Here is a 27,144-nt window from a genome sequence, read left to right as displayed (position 1 = left end):
CCATGTTTGGTCAAGCTTTGGGGCTGCACCAATTTGCATTTCCTTTTCTTCAGACTGTCTCCTGTGTAGCAGCTTTCCAGCCAGGCCTCTACCATTGCAAATGTGTGCGTTTGTGCAAGGGCCCTTCCAAGCTGCCCTAGCCATCTGCCTGAATCTATGAGAACAATGGAGTTGGGGGTGTGTTTAATTAATCAGTACCAGAACCAGGAGTGATCCACATACCAGCTAGGGAGAGAGTTTGCTGTAGTTTTTAGCACCTCTATGGGTAGTGAATGCAGCTGTTGTCAAACCAGCATCTGTTCAGGACTGCCCCATGTCAGTGGCGTAGCGTGGGGGGTGCAGGGGGGGCCGGCCGCACCGGGCGCAACATCTGGGGTTAGGGCAAATCCACGGGTTAGGGGGCGCAAATCCACGGGCTAGGGGGCGCAAACTACTTGCCTTGCCCTGGGTGCTGACAACCCACGCTACGCCACTGCCCCATGTTGCACAATGTCATGGTTAGTTCCAGCACCTATTTTTCTTTTAAAAAACACACTAAGTAGTGGTAAAATAGCTCTAGGAATTGGGGGAGAGAAGGATGAGTTATTAGTGTCATGAATGCTAACCGATAAATTCTATCTTTCCTAATTCAAATTGATAACTTGCAAAATTACTTTTCAAATGTTTTTATTGATTTTCTTCCTAAAGGTTAAATAATAATACATATACAAGAGCAAAGAAAACCATCCCATTTTCTATTGTTTCTTTCTTTTTAGAGTCCACACTGTACTTTTCGCACGGCGACTCTGTTCTCATTCTCTTAGCACAAAAAAAGTATCTCCATGATGGGACAACACAATCAGACAAATGTCAAAGAGTTTGTTTTTATGGGATTCTCCAGGGATCGAAACCTAAATTTGTGTCTCTTTGTAGTGTTTCTCTCCGTGTACCTTGTCACCCTGACAGGCAACACACTAATCATTGTGGCTATCCGTATTGACCCACGGCTCAGCACCCCCATGTACTTTTTCCTGAGCAATTTGTCTTTCCTGGACATCTGTTATACAACTAGTGTGGTGCCCCAGCTGTTGCTCCATTCCCTGACTAGTCACAAGGTCATCTCTTTCAGTCGTTGCATGGCTCAGCTCTACATCTCTTTGTCCCTGGGTGGTATTGAGTTTATCCTGCTAGCAGCCATGGCCTATGACAGATATGTGGCTGTCTGCTATCCCTTGCATTACATGACTATAATGAGCAGACGAGTGTATATTCAGATGGCAATGGCTTCTTGGATGGGCGGCTTCCTCAATGCTTTGGTGCAGACGGTATTTACCATGCACCTTCAGTTCTGTAGCTTCAACACCATCAACCATTTTGCCTGCGAACTCCTGGCTGTTATCAAAGTGGCTTGCTCCAACACTTTTGTCAATGAGATTGTGATTATAGTGGCAGGAGTCATTGTCCTGTTGATTCCCTGTGGTGTTGTGCTGCTCTCCTATGTCTATATAATCCGTGCCATTTTACGAATTCGCTCTTCAGAAGGTCGGCAGAGAGCCTTCTCTACATGTACCTCGCATCTGACTGTGGTCACTCTCTGCTATGGCACAGCAATCTTTGCTTACATGAGTCCCAAAGCCAACACTTCACCCAACCAAGACAAGATGGTATCAATATTCTATGCAGTGGTTACCCCCATGCTCAACCCTATCATATACAGTCTAAGGAACAAGGAAGTAAAAGGAGCCCTCTCTAAAGCGGTAAGGAAAAGTATCATCACTTAAAGACATTGACCCATTTTTGGGTTGTAATAGGGTCTTAAAGTGCATAGTAGTGCTTGATTGGGGGCTGAGGGTTGATTGCCTTATGCATTCCTATCACTAAGGCTGCAATTGTATGCACACTTATTCAAAACAGTGTGTCTTACTTCAGAGTAAATCTGCATAGGACTGTGGTGTTAATTATTCAGCACTTGATGATTAACAGCTGGACGTGTTGACTGAATCCACAAGAAGAGGATTGAATCCTGACTTTTTTGAAAAAAATCCTTAGATTCCCCCCACCTTTCCCTGCTATCATGCTCATACCATAAGTTTGGTTGGGGTGCCCCTGTGCAATGTGAGATGGGATGAGTGGAGCTGCTGAAGTGGAACTTCAGTTAATTTTCTTAAGTAAACTTATTTTAGGATTCAGGTCTTTGTGTTTTGTGGTGATATGAGTGCTCTTTGTGTGGTGTTATATCTGTGGTGTCTGATTCACATATGCCGCCTATCACTTACTTTCCACTCAAGTGAGAAACTTGCAAGTTTGAACCTGATCCTAGATCCAGCCTGCTGCTTTGCCTGGACACAGATTGGGTAGTCTCTTGGTTGCCAAGCAAGCAGTGTACAGAAGCAGAAGAAGGGACTTACAAGTGGGAATGGGTGCATTGTAATTTAGCAACTCTCGTGAATTTATGTGTGTCAGAGACAGGCAAGGGTCCAATTTGAGAGGAGGTTGCTAATGTTAAAGTAGTGCCCCTACCTAATTGATCAGTTTTGGACAAACAAATTTTGAGTTGCACACTGCAGTGGCAAAAGCTTATATCCATGACCGTCAAGCCCATGTGAGGTGATGACGGTGGACCCTTGATGCACTCCCCAATCTGGAGTGCACCAAAGAAGGCCAAAGAAAAGGCGGCCTGGACAAGTTTTACTTCAAAGCTGGACCAGCATATACTGGGGAGAATACCCTTATCAGCCTTAGTGTTTCTATGGTAATTGGCTTTCTCTTGCCAGGGGTAGGCAGTGTGTGCAACGCCAGCCCACAATTAACTTCCTGACATGAAAAGTGTTACAAGGGTTGGGCTGCTGGCTCCACCTCCTATTTATGCATCACAAGCGCACCAATGAGAAGCCTGCCCATTTGTGGTCTGCTCAGCTGGCCCTACCTCCAACAAGGCTCTGATAGATTAAACTGGGGTTTGGCGGGAACCCCCAATGGCTGACAAAAGGGAGGTGGGCCAGCCCAACCAGATGCTGAGTCCCATGAGGCCCGGGGGTGCTGTACGCGGCCCTGCAGAGGGCGCCCACATATGGAAGTGTGAGTGCTCATTGTAATTTAGAAAATCAGTTCCTATTCTATTCAGTCCTGAACTGTTTGTTTGGGCCTCGCTGGGGGAGATGGGATTGCAGGCGGAGAGAGAAAAATGAATATTAATGTATTTCCAACCACCCTAAAACTTTCTACTCTTGCACAAAAAGACTTGTGGTTTGGGACTGATTGTACACTTGTTATAAATTGTATGTTGGGTATTGAAGAGTGGGAAAGGAGGAAACTATATTTGTACCTTTCATCCCTCCTGGAATCACCTTGCACAGTGCAGGGATTGCACTGACGGTGCCCAGCTGCCCTAATCTACAATCCAGTAAATAGAAAAATAAAGACATTACTAAAAACTTAACATGGGTTGGGAAACTAATGCACTCCAGAGACTGATGGATTCCAGTCCCCACACACTATTGCATGTTGTATAGCTGGGAATTTTGCTGAGTATACATAAATCATTGCCATGTTTCTTTTTTCCAACTATGAGGTCTAGAACCACCCAAATTTTGTAACGGATGATCATCATGACAATAACATTCCACTTATTTACACTTAGTAAGCAGAAAAGGGTTGAAGGGAGATATGCAATATCCCTTCACAATAACAACACTTGAGATTGGTTTTGTGGTGGCATTGTAATTTCCTCAACATGTTTTAAATATGTATTTTTCCTTATGTTGAAGAAGCATTGTTTTAAATGCCATATGCTGTGAAATCAGCATGATCGCCAAGTACTGAGGCTGTCTGGAAGTGACCTAAGTGTTGGAAGAACACATTCCTTGGCATGTGACATGGCGTTGCCACCAAACAGGGCTTCCAACCTGTGTGAGTGTGCTTAGATACACATTTCTTTTCTTTGGAGTTGACTGCAGGAACACACTGTTGTGTGTGCAATTGTCACAAATAGTGTGAGGTGGCCTTGAACAAGTCAGGGAAGATGTAGACATAAAAAGGTGTTATGCATGAGGTGCTGGGAGTTTTTATTCTTAATTTTACTTCCCCGTCCCCCATTGGATCCTAAGAAACATTGCACTGAAACACAAAGTTGCAGATGGGGAGAGTACTGTTGCACTCAGTTTCTTCTTGAAGGCCCCCCAAGGACATCTGGCTGGCCACTATGGGAGCAGGATGCTGGCTAGGTGGGTCTTTGATCCAATCCAGCAGCACTCTCATTTTGTTCTTTTTGTTGTTGTTGTTAAGAAACACTTCAAGGCATCACTTTGGAACACAACTCCCCACACATGTACACTTAACGTATCACCATAAGAATAGTCTACTAATGGCTAATCTTGTCCAGCAACTTGTTCTTACAGTGACCAACAAAATGCCTTTGGAAAGCCCAAAAATGGTCCTGACTACAATAGCACTCTCCCCACAACAACTGGCATTCAGGGACATAAAGCCTTCATCGGTGGGGGTAAAACAAAACCCTTGCTACTAGTAGACATTTGTGCTCCCTGAATTTGTATAAACCTCCATTAAATCCACTTCCAGCTTTCGGGAACAATCCTCCTGAAAGCCTCTGACACAAGCCCCATTGGAACGGTACAAGTGCTTTACTGAAGAGTGAACTACTGCTGGATTGTATTATGGATATGTTCATCCAATAAGAAATTTAAATCATCATCATCAGCCGCCACCCCACTGACTGGGGCTGGATCTAGACACATCAAAGATGCATTTCAGTTTAAAGTGTAAATTTAAAGAGGGAAAACAGAGAAAAATGGGACTCCACATTATAGGTAAAAATAAAGAACCCCTGGATGGTTAAGTCCAGTCAAAGGTGACTGTGGGGTTGTGGCATTCATCTCACTTTAAGCTGAGGGAACTGGTGTTTGTCCACAGAGAGCTTTCCGAGTCATGTGGCCAGCCTGACTAAACCACTTCTGGTGCAACGGAACACCATGACAGAAACCAGAGCAAACTGAAATGCTGTTTATCTTCCCGCTGCAGCGGTACCTATTTATCTACTTGCACTGACATGCTTTCGAACTGCTAGGTTGGCAGGAGCTGGGACAGAGCAACGGGAGCTGACTCCGTCGCAGGGATTCGAACTGCCTACCTTCTGATCGGCAAGCCCAAGAGGCTCAGTGGTTTAGACCTTTATACAATGTTATATCACATATACAACACATATGGATCACCTTTTCTTTACCAGTCTAGCTGAGTCCTGAATTGCCCCAACAAATTACAAAGCCACAGTAAAACACCACACATATAAAACGTCATCATATAGGGCTGCCAGTATATAATGGTTAGAGTATCAGGAAAGACAGATTTGGGTACCACATAAAAATGCTACCTTTAAAGATCTATTTGTTACTCCAACACCAAACACTACTTGGTCCCAACAGTTCCTGTAAGTATCTTCTGTGACATTTATTAGCAATGGATTCAATGGTGTCAATGAAGTGGCTTTAGACACCAAATGTACACACACACAGCCCTTCCAAAGGTGAGATTCAGTTGACTTTCCCCATGACTTTAAGCAAAGCCCCTTTAACATCCTTGTTCCTCAGGCTGTAAATGACAGGGTTCAGCATCGGGGAGAAAAGAATATAGAAAATGGAAGCTTTCTTCTCCTGCTCCATAGCGTGTTCAGACTGAGGCTGCAAGTAAGTGAAGCTGATGGTGGTGTAGAACAATGTCACAACAGTGAGGTGGGTAGCACAAGTGGAGAAAGCTCGTTGCCGTCCCCTTGCTGAGTTTATGCTGAACACCACCCTGGCAATGTGGATGTAGGAGATCACTATAAAAGTGAAAGGCAACATGAGCACAATGACACTCAGGGCAAAGATGAGGACTTTTACTATGTAGGTGTCCATGCAAGCCAGCTGCAACACAGCAGGCTCCTCACAAAAGAAATGGTTGATTTTGTTGGGTCCACAGAAGGGAAAATTTATGGTGATAACTGTCAGTGCTGCAGCATTGAAGAAGCCTCCTAACCAACAGGCTCCTGCCATCTGGATACACACTTGCATCCTCATGATGGTTGGGTACCGCAGTGGTTGACATATGGCCACATAGCGATCATATGCCATGAGAGCCAGGATGAAGCACTCAGTCATCCCACAGAACAGCATCAGGATGAGCTGAGCCATGCATCTGTTGAAAGAGATATTATTGGTTCTGGAGGCCATATGGAACAGCATCTGGGGGAAGATGATTTGTGTGCCGAATATGTCTAAGAAAGAAAGGTTAGCAATGAAAAAGTACATGCCTGTATGAAGGCGGGAGTCAACCCAGATCAAGAAGATGATGAGGCTGTTGCCAAATAAAGTGATGAGATATATGACTAGGCACAGTGTCAATAGGATATGTTGCAATGTTGGATGACTGGTGAAGCCAAGAAGAATGAATTCCTTCACGGAGGTCTCATTCTGAATCCACATATCACCCAAAAGACTCCACCTGCAATGATAAGTGTATCTATAACTGGTGTCCTGATTGAAATGCCATATCATTAAGCAATCACTCGAACATGTTGATGCCACCTAGCTTTAATATGATGTTGTATTGTCACTGCACATACAATTTTTCTCTTTTTCTGCTCTATTTGGAGTCAGCTTGTGTGTCTCTGCTATTTCTCCTTGTTAAAACTGTTTTTTTAAAAAACAAAACACACACCCAGTGTTCCTTCATCTCACCATTAATGAAACCTCTGCTGTTGTTTAAAATTGTGCCACTTTCCTCTCTGGGTCCCTCCACTGCCACTTTACTCAAACATTTGTCACTGTTAAAAACAGCTCCTTTTGCCCCTTTCATTATTCCTTCACCCTTGCTTTATTCAAACATCTACCGTTTTCTTTACCTCAACTCCCTCAAGTCAGAGAGATAAAATATATGGAGTCCTCAAATATTTTGTGGTTGTTGTTGTTGTTTAGTCGTTTAGTCGTGTCCGACTCTTCGTGACCCCATGGACCAGAGCACGCCAGGCACTTCTGTCTTCCACTGCCTCCCGCAGTTTAGTCAGACTCATGTTTGTAGCTTCGAAGACACTATCCAACCAATATTTTGTGGTAGCTTTCCACAATTTACTTCTGATCCGGTAACATTCAACATTATAGTGTTCAGTGTAGAAATTTAGAGGATTGATCAATTTGTGTATACTAATGAAGACTCTAGTACCATGTGCATATTTTGAAGGATTTACATAATAAGTGTGTCACAGTGTCATATCCTTCTGACACAGCTTTTTCTGAGGCAATAGCAATGGCAACAAAATGTATATATATATATATATATATATATATATATATATATATGGCAGTATATATATATATATATATATATATATATATATATATGGCAGTACAATTAATATGTGATTCCTTTTTTCTACATTAAATGCATAGAATCAGAATTTTATGTTGTTAATTATTAGAAGCAATTGCTCTTAAATGAATAGGTATTTTTTACTGACTTACTGATTCATGAATTTTCACATCCACCCCTTCATGGAAAAAAATTTCACATCTGTTTGCAATCTTATTTTCTTAATTTACAGGAAAAATATATTATTTAATATTTTAAACATGTTTGTTAAATGGTTAAATCATTGGTACATTTCTAAGCAATCTCATCCCTTGTGCAGATGACTATGCAAGGCAGGCAAGTGCTATCAAACCATTCCAAAGAAAAGATCTGGCAGTGGCTGAAGTTTAAAAAAATAACAGCTTGCCAAAAGCTACCCTCTGAATTCTTACCCCAACAGAGAATTGAAATGAGGAATGCATATTGCATACAGTATTTTACATTGCCTCTTACAGTACAATTCCACACACACTCGCCTAACAGTAATCCTCATTCAACTCAATAGGAATATATTCAGAATTGAATCCCAGGCATGGGATTGCCCTATTAAAAACTGTTGCTTCAACAAAATGCATCCACAATTATATTTGGCTCCTATATCGACTAAAAGAAGTACCACTTTGGTGCATGCACTGACCTAGTAATTTCTCAAAGCATCACCTTTTCAGATTGCCTGCAAATATTCTATTGCATTTGAGTTGATTCAGAACTCACTCGTTTGTTGATTTACAAGCTATAAGCAACAGTTTTGTGTTTTTAAAACTACCTTGCAATCCATGTATATTCATTGTATCTAAAGATGCCTCCAATAACCTTTTAAATCCACAAATTGAACTTCAAGATATAAATCAAATTATGAGGGATAATGTGCAAGCACATTTGCAGATTATATAATTTTGTTTCACTACATCTTTCTCACTGTATGCAACAGGTAACTCTTAGGGAGATTCTGCATGCTGAGCTATGGCTCTTCCTTATATGCACCAGTTATCATGGTCAGAGATGGTGGAAATTACTGTATTTTTCCATCTATAAGATGCCCCCATGTATAAGACGCCCGCTATTTTGGGGGACTCAGATTTAAGAAAATGGGGGAAGACACTATCCATGTATAAGATGCCTCCTAATTTTGGACATTATTTTTAAGGGGAAAAAACCTAGTCTTATACACAGAAAAATATGGTATGTTAAAAAGTATCTGAAGGACATTGTTGAGGATTGCTTCTGTAAAGTATAAAGCCTACAACATTTAATATATTTACTCCCTGTGGAACACCCTCCCTTCAGATGTCAGGGACATAAAGAACTACATAACTTTTAGAAGACATCTGAAGGCAGTCCTGTATCAGGAAGTTTTTAATGTTTGATGTTTTACTATGTTTCATATATGCTGTAAGTTGCCCAGAGTAGCTGGAGAAACACAGCCAGATGGGAGGGGTATAAATATTATTATTATTACTTAAAAGTCTTCTCTTCAGCCCTGCATAAGATACACACAAGAAATATGATAATTGCTAAGCATACTCCATGACACACAAAGTAATACCACACCTATTGCTTTACACATGTACATAGTTATGGAAAAGAAACAAATGCTTTAACCTCATAAAACTATTATTAATCATTTACTTGCTGGTTACGTGAAACCCATTCCAGTTGCTATCGGTTTCAGGTGAGGCAAATCTTTTCCAAAATGGTACAGAATAATTGGCAATGATCGTATAAATTGCAATGATTGTACATAGTCCAGGGATCTCTTTTTCTTAAAAGTTAGAGGTCTGAGTCAGTGGGTGTGAGAGAAAGAGAACTGAAGCTGAAAATAGGATGGTTATGGATGCCTTCATAGGCATAGGGGTACAGTTGATTAAAATATACATCCATATCAGAACTTGCAAAAACTCGTCCTTTCCCTGAAGCATTTGAGACAACACAAACCCCTTCAGTTCTGAACTTGTTAACTTTTTCATTCCCTAAAGACAGTGGAACAGAGACACAGTTAACTTGAGCTATTTCCTGGGTTTATTCTCAGAGTTTGCCAAAGAGAATATGTCCCCAAGAGCCAGAAACTGGGAAAGAGAACAGCAGCAGGCTGGTTAAGGAAGGCCTGCATTTTGGGGGCAGGGGGTTGGTTGAGGAGGGTAAGGCTGCAGTCCTGGGCACACTTACTATGGAGAAGAGTCTATTAAAACCAGTGTGTCTTACTTCTGAGTAAACTTGCATTGGATTGTGGTTTTCATTGTTCAGCACTTGATTATTATTTTAACTGAGTCCTCTTAAAAAAAATCAAATAAAAAAAATCAAAGGCTGGAATCCTGATTTCAATTAACATAAATTAATTGATTACTACCTGCAGTGTCCTGTAACAGCCCCTTGTCCAAAAGGGTACACACCAAAGTTGCAATAGAGGTGCTACTTTGCAATATGAAATGGGGTGTGTGTGGCCTTGATGCTGCCTTGTCCTGGCTGCTCTACTTCCAGGTAAGCAGCAGTGACACAGTTGTTTGGAGGTCATGCAAGTGTCACCATTTCTCTAGGGCAGTAGATGTGAGTGGACCCTACCTGATATTTGTTGGTTTTATTGTATCAGCATTTTCCCCCAACAATTTTTAAAAAAACATCTTTATCGAAAGTTCAAAAAGCACATAATTATATGTGCATTAAACATAGTGAAACGTAAATAAAAGAGAGAAAAAGTAAACAGAACCTGTGTAGAAGGGAAAATAAAGGAGGGACAGGGGAACCCAAAACTGTATACTTTACAAGGTTGTTGCGTGTCGAGGTCCCCAAGCCACCCCCAAATAAATCACAATTCACACAGAATTTTTGTTTAAGGTTTTTGGCATAATTTTGGCCACAACTTTCTTAAAATACATAAATGTGAGTGGTTGCTTAGGCATTGGTTATGACTATGTGTCCCCACCCAGGGACAGAACTGACTTCCGAATTCCAGCAAAAGCCAGTAAGGGAAAACAATATTGGGAAGAAAATGGAGCCAGGCACCAGACCCTCACCTTTCCCTACAGGCTCCCAGGGGCTTGCGTGGCCCAAGCCCCACACCAGGGATTTGAACGAAAGCATGGCAAGCTCCTGGATTCCTTTAATGGAATTCCCTCGCAGCAGCAGTATTGGAGTCACAGGCACAGCCAATCCCTACCCCTCCATCAACCAATTTTTAACCAATGCCTTACCGCAACCTTACAAGTTGTGACGATTTGCTATGCAGTAGGCAAAAACCGAATGGCACCAGCCAATCAGCCAAATGGACAAAATTCCTACCAGGCCCCTCCCCCAACAGCAGACGACCCCATGACAGGCATAGCAAGGTCAAACGCAATAGCCCTAAATTAGAGAGGGTGGGCATGCAGTGCATGCAGCGAAAGAGAAAGCTCAATGCTGCTTACCCTGTGTATAAAACCTTTGGTCCATCCCACAAATTGGCAACATCAAAATTTCCCCAGTAACCAAAACAGCCCAGTCACTGCCAATGGCCATCTAAATTATCCCACCCAGCAACAGAGGGGTGGCCTGTTAGACCCCACTGCAACACGTGCTCTCCATGAAGGAGAACACACTTTATTGTACTTCACCAGATCTTAACCTATTACAGTATTTGTAAGAATGGTTCCAAATATTGAATTTGTCCATGGCAAATCTGTGTTCGTATGCAAGTTGTTCATATGCTGCAAGTTTATAAGCCTTCAATCCAATTGTAGAAGAGAGCCGCATTCCCCGCCCCCCTGCCCCAATTCATCAGGATCAGTCTTTTTGCTGTGGTAAGAGCATGGGGAGTCCACTCGTATTGTCCTTTTGTAAGGTTTCATGTGCTGTGTATATAATTCAAGGGGATGTTTTGCTCTGTAAATGTAAGTTGTTCCATACAGTTCTGTTGATAGTTTCAGTTACCTTCTGCCAAAAATATTTCATTATAGGACAATGAAAAAAACATATGTTCAAATTAAAGGAGAAGGATTTCGGATCCCAGACTTAGAATTGTATCACAAAGCATATTTAGCATCAGGTACACATTTCTGGAGACCCATAACTGACAACAACTGTCTAAATTGGGCTGCTCTGGAATATTCCTATGTAGCATACTCAAGATGTTATTGAAACAATAACATCAGTTCGAACAATATGGCACCATATGTCCCAAAAATATAAATTTGACATTTTTTCACACGACAAAAGGACTTTGTGAGGAAACCCATCTTTAAAAATCAGGAAAGAAATGGTCATTTGGAAGAGGTGGGTGAATTTGGGTATATTAACGCTAGACCAGCTGACAAACGGAGAGAATGAATTTTATACATATTCCAATTTAAGAGACAAATACAGATTACCTACAAATGCTCAATCCTAATTTTGTCTAGTCACAATCCTAATTTTGTCTAGTCAGAAGAATGTTTGGTTGGAATCAACAGGGTTTATTCCCAGGTAAGTGGGACTAGGTTTGCAGTCTTATTGAACTGACAATGTATTTGTGACATTCCTGCTGCCACAGTGACCAAAACAGAGAGAAGAGAGGCCTTTGGTGGTGGTGGACACCTGGCTATTTATGATCGTCTCACCTTTCTCTCAGGGTTTTGTGACAGTCATCCTTTATTCATCAACATTATCCCTGGAGAATATTTATCAGCCAAAGACCTGGTTGAAGAGGAATATTTTTGGCTGGCACCTAAAATGTATAATGTATAATGAAGGTGCTAGGTGAACATCCCTGGGGTGAGCATTTCACAAACAGGGAGTCACTACAGAAAAGGCCTGTTCTTGTGTTGCTGCCCTCCAGGCTTCACGTGGAGGAGGCACGTGAAGAAGGGTCTCAGATGATAAACACAGAGTCTGGGATGGTTTATATGGGGAGAGGCGGTCCTCGAAGTATTGTGGTCCTGAGCCATTAAAGATTTTGTAAGTCAAAAGCAGCACATTAAATAGGAACCGGAAGCTAATTGGCAGTGTCAGGGACTCGACTGAGGAGGAATGATGGAGACGTGCTCTCCCCTGAACCTTCCAGAGAAGAGGAAGGCAGTATTGAATTACAGCAGTGGTTTGAGGAAGGTCACAGCTCAGAGACAGGTGAACAGAAGAGTTGGGGGGTGTTGGGAGAAGAGAAGGGGGTGACACAACCAGAGCAGCCAGCTGACACATTATCACTGGAGAGCATTTCTGACCCCCCTTCTCCCAGAACTCAATGTGCATTGAAAGTAGAAGAATGAAGGGCTCAGAGACAATTAGCCCCTGACGGCCACCTTAAGGGGAAATGCTGTTGCTAGGAAGAGAGGGAGGAGCAGCTCAGTTGGAGCAACACCATTGTTGTAAAGACAGCATTCTTTGTCTCTCTCTATGAATAATGAATAAATTATATGGTAAGAACTCTTTCGGTTATTTGCCTTTTGACTGCCATCGGGGGAGGTATCATAATTCCCTGAAGCTTTGATAGAGCCTTGGCAGGCAGCCAGTGCAGTGGAGCTAGGATTGGTGAAATATGCCCCAACTGTCTTGCCCTGGTGAGCACCCTGGCCTCCGAATTCTGCGCCAGCTGAAACTTCCGAATTGTCTTCAAAGATGGCCATACGTATAACGTGGTGGAGTAATCCAACCTAGAGGATACCAGAGCATAGACAACAGAAGTCAGGCTATCCCTGTTCAGATAGGGACATAGCTGGGCCACCAGCCCAAGCTCATAGAAGACACTCCACACCCAAGCTATGTACCTGCTCCTTCAGAAGGAGTGTACCACTTGCTTAGTATTGGCTAAGGTTTTCTTTTCTTTCTTTTTTTGTAGTGTTCTATCTGAAAGAATTGCTATAGGTAGTAGTATGTTTATCATTTGAGTACATTGACATGACTAATGAATGCAAAATACTTGATAGCCAGGATTGTATTTATTTATGTATTTAGTACATTTATAAAGGTAAAGGTAAAGGTACCCCTGCCCGTACGGGCCAGTCGTGTCCGACTCTAGGGTTGTGCGCTCATCTCACTTAAGAGGCCGGGAACCAGCGCTGTCTGCAGACACTTCTGGGTCACATGGCCAGCATGACGAAGCTGCTCTGGCGAGCCAGCACCAGCGCAGCACACGGAAACGCCGTTTACCTTCCCGCTATAAAGCGGTACCTATTTATCTACTTGCACTTAGGGGTGCTTTTGAACTGCTAGGTGGGCAGGAGTTGGGACCGAACGACGGGAGCTCACCCCGCCGCGGGGATTCGAACCGCCGACCATACGATCGGCAAGTCCTAGGCACTGAGGTTTTACCCACAGCGCCACCCGCGTCCCTAGTACATTTATATAGCACTCTTAATTTAAATCAACCAACCAACACTTCTTCAGATACACTGAAACAAAAGTCACCAGACCCTTATATATAGTGGGAGGGTGGGGTGGGGCTTTGCTCAGGAGGGTAGAAGGAGATGGGTGATTGACTATATATAAGGGTCTGGTGACTTCTGAATCAGTGTATCTGAAGACGTGTGCATGCACATGAAATCTTATACCAAGAACAAACTTAGTTGGTCTCTAAGGTGCTACTGGACATTTTTTTTATTTTTTTTATTTTTTTATTTTTTTACATAACATCATCTTCATCCTTAAAACAGCAGGATAGGTAATTTCATGTCTGGTGCCTCAGGCACACACAGCCTAAGAATGACCAACAGCTAATAGTTTATTTCTTTATTGACAAAACATAGTAGCTCCTGAGGTGCACTAAACACACACACACACACACAAACATATTTCTGGTGGGTAGGCAGCTGGCACCCCCTCCAGACTTGCGCTCTGAGCTGGCCATGCCCAAAAGCAAACCTAAGTAAACGTATCTAACAGCGCAAATTCAAGCACCCTGTGACTTCTCCTACACAGAAGTTGTCACCATGCTTGCCTCTTCAAATCCTTCCTGTTACTGAAAGACAGGAGAACAGCCCTGCCCGGTGCTCCTCTCCATGAGCATTGGTTCATCTGATGCTGGGAGAGGAGCGCTGGGCTGGGCCGTGCTAGGGGCACCTGCCAGGGGCAACTGCTTTATGTCCCCTCAAAAATCTTAACCCAGCGCCATGGCCCCACTGGCACCCCCCCCACAACACCCCTGGTTCCTCATAAGTCTTGGTTTCCAGACCCTTGGTCATCTTGGTTGCACTCCTCTGCACATGTTCCATGTTTACATTCTATTTCAGAGGGCATGCTTGTCCCTAACTTGTTCTCCTTTAACGTTTGAGTTCCCTTTGAACTTCACTTAGAGAAATAACTGAGCCCACCAGGGCCTCATGCATTTTTCTCTGCACCAAAATAGGGTTTTGTGTCTTGGAGGAAAGAAGGCTGACTGGAAGGGTCAGGGGAGAAATAGCAGAGGCGGGGCAAATCCTATTTTGTGTCAGGGACAGACTGAAGTGGGTTACAATTGACTCATAGTGGAACCAGATTATTTCAATATGCTCGAGAGGAATGCATAAATACTGAAGGATGGGGAAATGTAAACATAGTATAAATAAATATATAATGAAGACATCACAATAATATCATTGTCTTCCACACCGTTTCAGGAGAATGGGCCCACACAAGTGTCTGTCTAATATACTTATACATACATACATACATACATACATGCAGAGAAACAACAAAATCATTGGAATGGAGGAGAACACAGGTAAACTTGACAACTATTGATTTGATATTTGTCTTAAGAAATGTGCTATGATAAAAAAGTAAAGTACATTGAAAAGCTTGTGGCTGAAAAATAATATAAATGAGTATTGTCAGGGAACTGCCATCGGAACTAGAGGAGGAGGCGAGACTCCACAGCGATGCTGGAGAGGGGCCAAGCAGGGAGAGAGGCAGGTCTCTGGCTGGGGAAGAAAATCAGCGCAACACCAGGGATAGAGGGAGGTCGATGGGGGAAGCAGAGAGGAGGCTCCAGGACTCTTCGCAGGAGACCAGCGAGGAGAGCACAGGTCCTCCGCTGCCCACACCCACCCTGCGCAGAAGACTTCCGCGCAGGGAAAGCAGGCGGCGACTTGGCGTCAAAGAACTTCTTTGCTGGAAGAGGTTCAAGAAACGCCCACTGACGGATTCTGCTAGCGACTGAACAGCCACGGAGTGGATGGCTGTCCAGACAGAAACGGTTTAACCAGGCAACCTAGCCCAGAGCGGCGGTAACTTACGCACGAGCAACCCCTAAAGCCATCACAAGTATATTAGTATCATATGAATTAAATCTCATTTCTGATTCTGTTAAGGTACAGCTTGTAACATTATGTTGTGTACAATATTCACATCTTCCCCATTATGTTTAGCCAAGCTTTCTTCACATCTTTGTTGCGTAATGTATATATAATGGGATTCAACAAGGGCGTCAATATGCTATACATCAGTGGGATCAGCTTTGTATTCACCGATGACTCTGTGGGAACAGGCCTCAAATAGGTGAAGATGCAACTACCATAGAACAGAAGAACCACTGTAAGATGAGAAGAGCAGGTAGAGAAAGCCTTTTGCCTCCCTTCTGTTGATCGTATTTTCAAAACACTAGAAATTATGTACACATATGAGAGAAGGATACAGAACATTGGTGTCCAAGCTATGAACAACCCAATGGTTAACAAGAGCTTTTGGTTGAGGGAAATGTCCCCACATGACAATTTCAGCAATGGTGGAATGTCACAATAGAAAGCATCCAGGCGGTTGTCTCCACAGAAGGGTAACTGAAAGGCAAAATAGGTGTGTACGGCAGAGTTGAGAAAACCACCCACCCAGGAGGCAGTAGCCAGCTGCAGGCAAACATTCCTTTTGATAATCAATGAATAGCGCAGTGGGTTGCAGATGGCTACATAGCGGTCAAAAGCCATTACTGCCAAAAGAAGGCATTCAATGCCGACAAAGGAAAAGAAGAAAAACAGCTGGAGCACACAGCCTGTGTAGGAGATGGTGCTACTTTCTGTCAGAAGGAGATGCAACATTTGGGGGATGGTGGTAGTGATGTAGCAGATGTCAAGACAGGAGAGGTTTCCAAGGAAGAAATACATGGGAGTTCTGAGCCTCTGGTCCACTATGGCCATGGTGATGATGAAGGTATTCCACAGCACAGTGAATAAATAGATGATCAAGAATCCACTGAACAGCAAGAAGTGTACCTCCTGCAGATTTTTAAAGCCAAGGATGATGAATTCTGAAAGCTCTGATTGGTTTTTTGCCTGAATATCTGATTCCAAGAGACTGGCATTTGGAGGCATACTGCTTCAAACAGTGGAAGGAGAACATAGCTGTTGAGGCTAGGAGAAACTGATAGTCTTTGTCTAAAACCCTTTTAAAATCATTCAAGGGTCCCTTCCCACTTTATAATGATAAGATTCTACATTTAAGTAGCTGACAATCACTGTCTCTTGTGACAATGGATTCCGTGGTTTGCCTTTGAAGGAGTACTAGCATTTGTCTGTTCTACACCTTGTAGCTTGCAGCTTCATTGCATGTCCCCACACATTTTTACTATTAGGTGACAGAGAGAGACAAACGTCAACCTATCCACTTTCTAACTTTCTCTGTGTTGTTGTTTTTTTCAAGCTTGAGTTCAGTTCACCACAATTTTGCAGCTGCTGGCATTAAAAAAAAAAAAAAAACCACATGAAAATACCTGCATATTCCTCCTAATTTCTGCAAGCAACATTCCCTAATATAATACATTTGCATATGCTGTTTTCATTAATATATGCATTTCTATGCACATTTCCCCCTAATATACATTTCTTTATTCACATTTTCTTTTGATGGGGTGTGGTGTGGAAAGCCACATTACAGAATTGGAAGGAGCCACTGAGGATCATCTAGTTTAGCGGTTCTCAACCTGTGGGTCCCCAGATGTTGTTGGACTACAGCTCCCATCACCCCTGAACTCTGGCCTTGCTAGCTAGGGGTGATGGGAGTTGTAGTTCAACAACATCTGGGAACCCACAGGTTGAGAAAGGCTGATCTAGTCCAACCCCCTCTTCTGCAATGCAGGAATATGCAGCTGTCACATATAGAGATCAAACCTGCAACCAGGGTGCTATCAGCACCAGACTCTAACCAATTGAGCTAACCAGTTGCTTTCTGTGTCAATTGTTCAAACATTGACAACATACCCAAATATTTAGACACTTGAGTGTTCACAGATGGGAAATCCTAATTAGGCTTGGGCTCCCTGACATATGCATATTGATGTTTAAATACACCTACATTTAACATGTCCTCTTCTGAAAACCCTAAACAAAACCATAGGTGTAATCTGGTAGCCACTGAGTCCATCAATTAAATTCACTATGTCATTTAGAAGCACTCTCTCTTATACACAATAGCTTTTAAAGGATGAAATTCAAGAAGTGCACGGTTAGTTGGATTGTCAAGTATTATGTTAACTCTTCTTAGAGGATTTCTAATCTGATTTTTCATATTTCTTTTCAATCTACTGTTGCCTGCTTCAAACCTCTGGCTATCTTATAATTAAGCAATCATGTAAGGACATATAGAATACATGGACAAATTCATTTGCAGCACACAAAAACTAATTCTAATCTATTGTGCAAATATTTGCTTTCCCATATGTGGAAATCCAAACACAAAGAAGATGATACACACATGCAACGTAAATAACAATAACAACAACAACAGATGTGGACAAAAGTTCAGAATGTGAAATTCCATGGATTACCACTAATGTGTGATATTTTATTAAATAATTGTTCCTCATTATCCTTTAAAATGCTTTGTGTCAGTGCCACACTATGGCTGCATACCTGTAGAAAGTCGTCTCTGAGTGAGCATTACTAAACTCATTGAGATAGACTTCTAAGTAGTTATCTGTAAGGTTGCACTTTCTATGTCAATTGAAACCACTGGGTCAAGTTATTCATGACTTAATATAAATATCAATAGGTATTAAGTGCAACTAACTTCAGTTGACCTGTTGGCTCCGAATGAGTTCTCATTCACTTACATGCAGATGAAAATTCATAGTATGTTAGAGGTCAGTAGAGAGTCATTCAATAATTGACTATATCACAACTGGTGCCATACCTTTATTCATTTTGATTGCATTTCTTCAATACAAACTAATGATGTGTCCCACTAAATTCTGTTCTCCCATCCATAACACATTCATTTCCTTACCTGTGAGATGAGCCTTCTCCCTGTTGGTAGCATTCAGTGTGGGTTGCTTGTGGATTTCACGGTTTCCTTTCATAGATATGCAATAATGCCTTTGGGGATTTCTACCCCAAGTGCTTTTCCACCAAGGCAAGACTGCCAGAGGTTTTTCAAAGAGCTTTAGCTAGTTAATTGCATCTTAACTAAATCATACAGAAAGGTCATGTATGTTTCAAAAAATAAATAAATCTTGAATTCTATAGCCACAATTGTACCTAATGTTGCATTACTTTGTAAGGAATGTTTGATGTTTATGTTCATTGTATGTTCCTCTATAAGATTATAAACACACACGCACACAAAAATGCATTTACAAAGAGAAAAGAAACAGTACATTTCCTTGAGAGAACCTCCTTGAGTGCCAGTGTGGTGTAGTGGTTAAGAGCGGTAGTCTCGTAATCTGGGGAACCGGGTTCGCGTCTCCGCTCCTCCACATGCAGCTGCTGGGTGACCTTGGGCCAGTCACAATTTTGAAGTCTCTCAGCCCCACTCACGTCACAGAGTGTTTGTTGTGGGGGAGGAAGGGAAAGGAGATTGTTAGCCGCTTTGAGACTCCTTAAAGGGAGTGAAAGGCGGGACATCAAATCCAAACTCTTCTTCTTCTTCTCTGTGTTAGCAAGAGTAGCTGTCTTTTCATAAATCAAGAACAGTGCTGACCTTAATAAAAATATGGGAATACCTTGAAGGACAACCCTCTGGGGCAATTGACAAAGGATTGGGAGGCTCCACAAATGTAACACTCATGTCTAAGGAGGCAGGGATTCCTTGAGGTGGTCCTTCCACTCCAAGTTTGACTCTGCTCAAGTGTCAGCCCCTTGCCCCAAACATGGGGCTGAGAATGGATATACACCCAGTGCTTCAGCCAAAGCCTACCTACATCTGGAATGAACAAAGTTGTGGCCAATTTTTAAATCCCATAATGTTGTCCTGTGCAGTTTTTATTCCCATCTTACACTAGGCCTTTCCCCCCTGCAGGTAGAGGCCACTGCAATGGATGCCAGAAGGATGAATTCGGATGGAGCAGTTTCATTACTGACATTCATTTTATTAGCTTCACAAAATGTTTTTTTATCTACGGACAGAGGGAGGAAATGTATTGGCTGATGTACCGTATTTTTCGCACCATAGGACGCACTTTTTCCCTCCTAAAAAGCAAGGGAAAATTTGTGTGCGTCCTATGGAGCGAATGCAGGCTTTCGCTGAAGCCTGGAGACCGAGAGGGGTCGGTGCGCACCGACCCCTCTCGCTCTCCAGGCTTCAGGAAGCTATTCGCTAGCCGTGGGAGACCCAGCTCTCCCACGGCTAGTGGAGCGCTGCATTAATCCCGAAGCTTGGGGCGCGCGGAGCTCAGCTCGCCCCAAGCTTCTGGGTGCCGGCAAGGTCTCCGCTAGCTGTCTAGCGGAGACCTTGCCGGCACCCAGAAGCTTGGGGCGCGCTGAGCTCCGCACGCCCCAAGCTTCGGGATTAGCGCAGCGCTCTGCTAGCCATGGGAGAGCCGCGCGGCTCTCCCACGGCTAGCGGAGACCTTGCCAGCACCCAGAAGCTTGGGGCGCGCTGAGCTCCGCACGCCCCAAGCTTCGGGATTAGCGCAGCGCTCTGCTAGCCATGGGAGAGCCGCACAGCTCTCCCACAGCTAGCGGAGACCTTGCCAGCACCCAGAAGCTTGGGGCGCGCTGAGCTCCGCACGCCCCAAGCTTCGGGATTAGCGCAGCGCTCCGCTAGCCGTGTCTAAGCTGCGGATAGTAGCCTGCTTCCCGGAGCGTCGGGCGCCCTGAAAGCAGAGCGCCCGGCGCTTCGGGAACACATCCGCAGCGTGGGGAGCCCTGCAGGAGTTCCCCACAGGGCTCCCCACGCTGCGGATAGCAGCCTGCCGCCCGGCGCGAGGGGCGCCCTGAAGCAGAGCGCCCCTCGCGCCAGGCATACATCCGCAGCATGGGGAGCCCTGCAGGAGTTCCCCGCAAGGCTCCCCAAGCTGCGGATAGCAGCCTGCCGCCCGGCGGGTGGGGCGCCCTGAAGCAGAGCGCCCCTCACGCCAGGCATACATCCGCAGCATGGGGAGCCCTGCAGGAGTTCCCCGCAAGGCTCCCCAAGCTGCGGATAGCAGCCTGCCGCCCGGCGGGTGAGGCGCCCTGAAGCAGAGCGCCCCTCGCGCCAGGCATACATCCGCAGCATGGGGAGCCCTGCAGGAGTTCCCCGCAAGGCTCCCCAAGCTGCGGATAGCAGCCTGCCACCCTGTGGGCGGGGCGCCCTGAATCAGAGCGCCCCTCGTGCCGGGCAGACATCCGCAGCGTGGGGAGCCCTGCAGGAGTTCCCCGCAAGGCTCCCCAAGCTGCGGATAGCAGCCTGCCGCCCGGCGGGCAGGGCGCCCTGAAGCAGAGCGCCCCGTGCGCCAGGCAGACATCAGCCAGCCCCACAAGCTCGGGGACAGCAGGGAGGCGCAGCGCCACCATCCCGCTGTTCCTCGACCTGGTTCGGTTTTCCTGACCTGCTTTTGGGGGGGAAATAAAGGGAAAAAATGTTTCCTTTATTTCCCCCAAAAAAAACTAGGTGCATCCTATGGGACGGAGCGTCCTATGGTGCGAAAAATACGGTATTTGTCTGTTGGAGAAACTTACATGAGAAAGGAAGAAGTATTTTAATTTTACTCTTGCATTGTAGTTTTGACCTGTTTCTTTAAAACACACACACACAAAACTATGTATTAATGTTGCAACCTGTCAGGAGTCTGGGTGGATGGCCTACAGGGTCCTTCCTAATTCTGGATTACAAATTATTAGTACAGTGGTACCTTTCATTGGGAACGGGATCCGTTCTGGAGACCCGTTTGCAACATAAAAAGAGTGCAACCCTCAGCGGCACATCTGCACACGTGCGGGTTGTGATTTGCCGATTTTGCACATGCGTGTGACGTCATTTTGCACTTCTGCGCATGCGCAAGCGGCAAAACCCAGAAGTAACCCTTTCCAGTACTTCCGGGTTGCCGTAGGACGTAACCTGAAAGAACGTAACATTAAGCAAACGTAACATGAGGTATGACTGTTTTACTAAACAGTTTCCACTTACTATTTCATTTATCTGTAAATATATAATAATGTAAGCTTTGGGGCGAAGGGAGTTGTACTGCATGGCCTCTAGGGTGCTTTTCAACACTTGATCCCATGAGCACACAGGCTAAGCATAGGTAGCAATATGACTTCAAGATTCTGACAGCCAAGCTCACGACTCCTACATCAGATCTCCAGGGAGACAGCAAGCACCCTGAGATCTTGGTAGTCTTCTGACGCGAAAGCTCCAAGATGCTCTGACTCAAACTGCTGTTACCCCACCAATCATTCTTTTCACCTGAATTAATTTCATAAACCTTAGAGTGGCATTGTGTTGATATCTATGCATCTCTGGAGGTCCTTTGCCATGAAGGTTAGGGTTAGTTCTGTGCTGATCAAATGATTTTTTAAAAAATATATCATTCTGGGTATCATTGAAACAGCTGATACAAGATGTATCCCCTTAGGACAGCAGGGTAGCATCTCTAAACATCTCTCTCTACGTGTGAATCAGAGAAAAGTGTGAGAAGCAAAGATGGGCATGGGCTACATTTATTGTAAGTAAATAAGTAAACATTTGCGTCATATAAAATATATATATAAATAAATAAATAAATATACAATTGATATATCTGTAGCAACCCCATTAAACAAATGATGCTCTTTGTCTTTTGTGATGTTACTCTCTTCACAACAAAATTGCTTGTGGATCATTTCATGGTTTGGGTTCAAGGTCGGGTGCAAAGAGAAAAGTGAGAGAGTGAAAGGTTCCATTTGTCCCCCAGAGTTGGGCGTTTTCAAATAAGAAAAGTGATGGGAAAATGCCCTGGAAAGTGTAAGATAACATTTGCCCGATGCAACATCATGTATCCGTCTTGTAAAGTAATCAGAATGAACTATCAGTAGATAACAGACATAATCCAATCTCCCCAAAAACAAATCAAGATGAATGCTGAACAAAGAGGTTTTCTGATAGTGATGTTTGGGCTTAAATCAACACTGTGAGAAGCCCATTGCAGCTGTTTTTGCCTTGGCTATACTGGTGTCTTCTGCTGTGCGTATAAAGTATGTGGAACAGACTAACTTCCTTGGATATGTAAGAGGTAGATACTGCCAAACCTGTGCTTTCCTTATCTCTAATTCTTTATTCCATTCCTCCAGCAATACCTATATATCAAATAGTTTGCTAATAACAAAGATTTATATACGTTACTTGCTATTTTGTTGTTGTTGTTGTTGTTGTTGTTTAAGAATGAATCAACTGCTTCAACATCTCTGGGGTCTCTGAGGCTGTAAAGGTCCTGGTCCGTAGATGGTGGTTAGCAAGTGTTTTATCTGGAGATACTGCCATTGATAATTTATAGGTAATCTATATTTGTCTCATAAGATGGAATATATGTAAAATTTATCCTCTTTGTTTATCAGCTGGTCTAACGTTAATATATCCAAATTCATCCACCTCTTCCATACAACCATTTCTTTACTGATTTTTAAAGATGGGAACCCCTTTCCAAAGGTGAGACTCAGCTTACTTTCCCCATCACTTTGAATAAGGCTCCTTTAACATCCTTGTTCCTCAGGCTGTAAATGACAGGGTTCAGCATTGGGGAGAAAAAAGCATAGAAAACAGAAGCTTTCTTCTCCTGGTCTGCAGCTCGTTCAGACCGGGGCTGCAAGTAAGTGAAGCTGATGGTGGTGTAGAACAACGTGACAACAGTGAGATGGGTAGCACAAGTGGAAAAAGCTCGTTGCCGTCCCTCTGCTGAGTTTATGCTGAACACCACCCTGGCAATGTGGATGTAGGAGATTACTATAAAAGTGAAAGGCAACATGAGCACAATGACACTCAGGGCAAAGATGAGGACTCTTACTGTATAGGTGTCCATGCAAACCAGCTGCAACACAGCAGGCTCCTCACAAAAGAAATGGTTGATTTGGTTGGGCCCACAGAAGGGGAAATTTATGGTGATAACTGTCAGTGCTGCAGCATTGAATAAGCCACCTAACCAACAGGCTCCGGCCATCTGGATGCATACTTGCATCCTCATGATGGTTGGGTACCGCAGTGGTTGACATATGGCCACGTAGCGATCATATGCCATCAGAGCCAGGATGAAGCACTCAGTCATCCCACAGAACAGCATCAGGATGAGTTGAGCCATACATCTGTTGAAAGAGATATTATTGGTTCTGGAAGCCATATGGAATAGCATCTGGGGGAAAGTGACCTGTGTGCCGAATATATCTAAGAAAGAAAGGTTAGCAATGAAAAAGTACATTCCTGTATGGAGGCGGGAGTCAACCCAGATCAAGAAGATGATGAGACTGTTGCCACATAAAGTGATGAGATATATGACTAGGCACAGTGTCAATAGGATACGTTGCAATGTTGGGTGACTGGTGAAGCCAAGAAGAATGAATTCCTTCACAGAGGTTGCATTCTGAATCCACATATCACCCAAAAGACTCCACCTGTAATGATAAGTGTATGTATAACTGGTGTACTGCTTGAAATGCCATATCACAAACAATCACCTGAACATGTTGATGCCACCTAGCTTCAATATGACGTGGTATTGTTTTCTGCTCTGTTTGGAGTCAGCTTGTGTGTTCTACCCATCTCTGTTATTTCTCCTTGTCAAAACTGCTTTTTAAAAACATAACACACATTTTGTATTCTGTATTTCACACATTGTATTACACTTCTGGTAATATCTATTGTCTTTAACATATATTGTTTAATGTACTAATTTAGAAGATACAGTTTATTAATATGCAAACACCCATATGTGCTTAATATCAAACACTGAACTTAACCTTTTCTAACTACATAATCAACAGATTTGCCTTTAAAATTCTATTCATCTTAACAGTAAGAGTCATAGCTTTAAAATGAATAAGTATTCTTTTTACTGACATTGATTCATGAGTTTTCACATCTCTCTCTCCCCCCTCCCCATGTTGTGGATAATTTCTTCATTTCTGCTGGCAATATTACTTTCTTAATGTCCAGATGTTTAAAGGAAAATTGGCATAACTTGCTTTTTAGAAATCTATCCTAGACCTTAGTAATCACAGCATCCTTTTCTAAGTATCTTATATTCTGTCCTGCATAAGATATGCACTGAAAATGTAGTTCTTGCTAACCCCTTTCCATTACTCACAAAGTGATAACCAACCTACTCCTTCACACATTACACAGGTATAGAAGGGAAGCTGATGTTTATGCATTATAATGAGCCTCATATAACTGAAATTCTTAAGTCTAATTTTAATCTGCTTTTATTTGTTTTTAATTTGTTTTATGGTTCTCTATTGTAGGCTATCTTGAAAATCTAGATTAATAAAATTATGTTTTTTGAAAAGTCCAATTCATGCATAAAGAGGCTAAAATCATGGAGTAAGCTGTCATGTTGAGCTTAGCTCACCTTGGGTCAGACAAGTTAATCAAGACGATATCTGAGCTGGTTGCTGCAACACAAACCTCATAGCTCTTACAGACCACTATTGAGTTCCAAAACCAATAATATAGGAACTTTCACCACTGTAACTAAGCCAAGTTTTACTGCCTGTGCAATTCTTTCTGAATGCTGTATGGAAAAGCACATGAATATCTCCTTTGGAGAGTTTATGAGTAAATCATTTTTAACTTATGAAACATGCAGTCTTTTTATTGTGGGGAAGAGGGGAACCTTGGAAGGAACTTAGAATGATATTTTTTTAAGATTTTATAGCCTATATATCTGTGCTTTACTTTGCTGCATGTTTTGTGATTTTTAATCTAGCTGGGATTCTGTCACCAAAGAGTACTTGCCCCAGGAATGCTCTTTTATGCCTACCTTTTTCCTTGCCAACAATAGTTCTAACATCATAAACCTATTAGTAATAATTTACCTGCTTTTTACACGAAACACATTCCAGCTGCAATCTGTTTTAGATGAGATAGATTGTTTAAAATGTAGAGCAGAATTGGAAGAAACAACTGTATATTCCCCAGGAATCTCTGGATTTTAAAAAGTTTGGTGAGTGTGTGTGTGTGAAAAGTGGAGCAGAAAATAGGAAGTTGGTGGATGACTGGACCATCTAGCATCTTCACAGGCATCAAAATAATATTCACAAGGGTACATTTGATTTAAATATAAATCCATATCTGACTTAGCACAAATTCCTCATTTCCCTGAAGCATTTGAAACAACACAACTCCCTTCAGTTCCAACCTTGTTAACTTTTCCACTCCCTAAGGACAATGTGCACAGAGATTCAATTAAGCTGAGTTTATTTCAAGGGTTTGTTTTCAGGGTATGCAAAGTAGAATCTGGCTCCAAGAACCAGAAAGTGGGAAAGATAGCAGCACTAGGCTAGGTGAAGAAGCCCCATGCTGTGAAGGACTTTGTGATCTGGCTATCTTGACAATAATTTCTAGGTCAAGAGTTAGTTCTTCCATGCAACCAGTTTATTAAATAGTATTGTGATTTTTGCAAAGCTTTTTGGAGATGCTATCTATTGGAGATGACTTCTGCTATCTATTGAACATCCATTCTGATTTGTTTGCACAGCTTCACATATAGCAATTGTTCTCCTACACTCCCCAGGGCATTTTCCTATCACTTTCCTTAACAACAACAACCAAAATCCTGTAAGACATGCTATGGCCTATAGATTCAACAGGAGAGTGGTTCATAGACGAGGAGGGAAGTCTAGACTCCTTTGCTTTCCAAATACTTAGTGTTGATTCTGTTGCTGTGACTCAGGAATTGTAGCAGACAGCACTGACAGTTTACATAGGAAATCTAACCCACTGAGGGGATGTAATATTTATGTTTTATTTTGTTTTAAATATAGTGCAATACACCATGATAACCTTGTATACAGGGTGTTCATCAGTCAGAGATTTCTCTCTAAACTAAATGCCAGCTTTAGAAAAGGAGTGCAGCAGGGAGAAAAGGGTTCAATTCCACCTCGCCATCTATTTCAGTCCTGATAATTTCCAGTTCCTTCCCATAGCTGACGGTATTTGCACATCTAAAAGCTTTGCATGCTAAATGCAAACATACATTTAATCCCATGTCTAGTTTCTCCTTAGATGGCTCTTAACAAGCCACATTCATTGAAAGTAAGTCCAGCAGCAGCTACCAGTCATCAGTGGTGCCTAGTCATGTTGACTCTGTGGAACCTCCAGTTTCAGAGACTGTGTAAAACACAGCTATTGGCCGTGTTTGAGCTTTCCACTCATCTTGTGGCCCAATGAGGGAAACAGGATGCTTGATTTCTTAGTCTGATCTAGCAGTGATCAGTAGACATCTATAGGATTGCACTGTAGCAGTGCTGGCCTGTGGTTAAGAGTCTCTAAGCAGGCACTGGTAGGATTAAATAAAAAGTGGTATATCTCTTTTTTATTACCGGACAGGTAGCCAACATGTTTCTCTTCAGTTATTTTGCATTTTTGGTGCCATTTGCCCCAAACAACAATTTCACTTGTCTGAGATATTGGGGATTATCTTCCACAATGTTTGAAAGCTGCCACATTGCCAACACCTTCCATAATTTGTTTTGA

At 43.0% G+C, this 27,144-nt stretch overlaps 3 protein-coding genes across 3 annotated transcripts; 1 reads left to right on the top strand and 2 right to left on the bottom strand.

Annotated features, from left to right (window-relative positions):
• Positions 1 to 824: 824 nt before the first annotated feature.
• On the top strand, positions 825 to 1,760 carry LOC310748599 (olfactory receptor-like protein OLF3; the record flags this gene model as incomplete). Its single annotated transcript, XM_083584451.1, has 1 exon — positions 825 to 1,760. The coding sequence occupies one exon, from the start codon at positions 825 to 827 to the stop codon at positions 1,758 to 1,760; it is 936 nt and encodes a 311-aa protein (XP_083440577.1).
• Positions 1,761 to 5,525: 3,765 nt separating this feature from the next.
• Positions 5,526 to 6,504, bottom strand: LOC310748598 (olfactory receptor 2D3-like; the record flags this gene model as incomplete). The annotated part of the gene is made up of 1 exon (XM_083584450.1): positions 5,526 to 6,504. Exon 1 carries the CDS (start codon positions 6,453 to 6,455, stop codon positions 5,526 to 5,528), a length of 930 nt encoding a protein of 309 aa, XP_083440576.1. The 5' UTR covers positions 6,456 to 6,504.
• A 9,137-nt stretch (positions 6,505 to 15,641) lies between these two features.
• LOC310748597 (olfactory receptor 5V1-like) lies at positions 15,642 to 16,601 on the bottom strand (the record flags this gene model as incomplete). Its single annotated transcript, XM_083584449.1, has 1 exon — positions 15,642 to 16,601. The coding sequence occupies one exon, from the start codon at positions 16,599 to 16,601 to the stop codon at positions 15,642 to 15,644; it is 960 nt and encodes a 319-aa protein (XP_083440575.1).
• Between the last annotated feature and the right edge of the window lie 10,543 nt (positions 16,602 to 27,144).

This window comes from Podarcis filfolensis (genome assembly GCF_964270895.1).
Source record: "Podarcis filfolensis genome assembly, chromosome: 13".
Taxonomy (NCBI): domain Eukaryota; kingdom Metazoa; phylum Chordata; class Lepidosauria; order Squamata; family Lacertidae; genus Podarcis; species Podarcis filfolensis.
The sequence above is the reverse complement of the archived record's forward strand: the minus strand, read 5'-3'. Positions and strand labels throughout refer to the sequence as shown.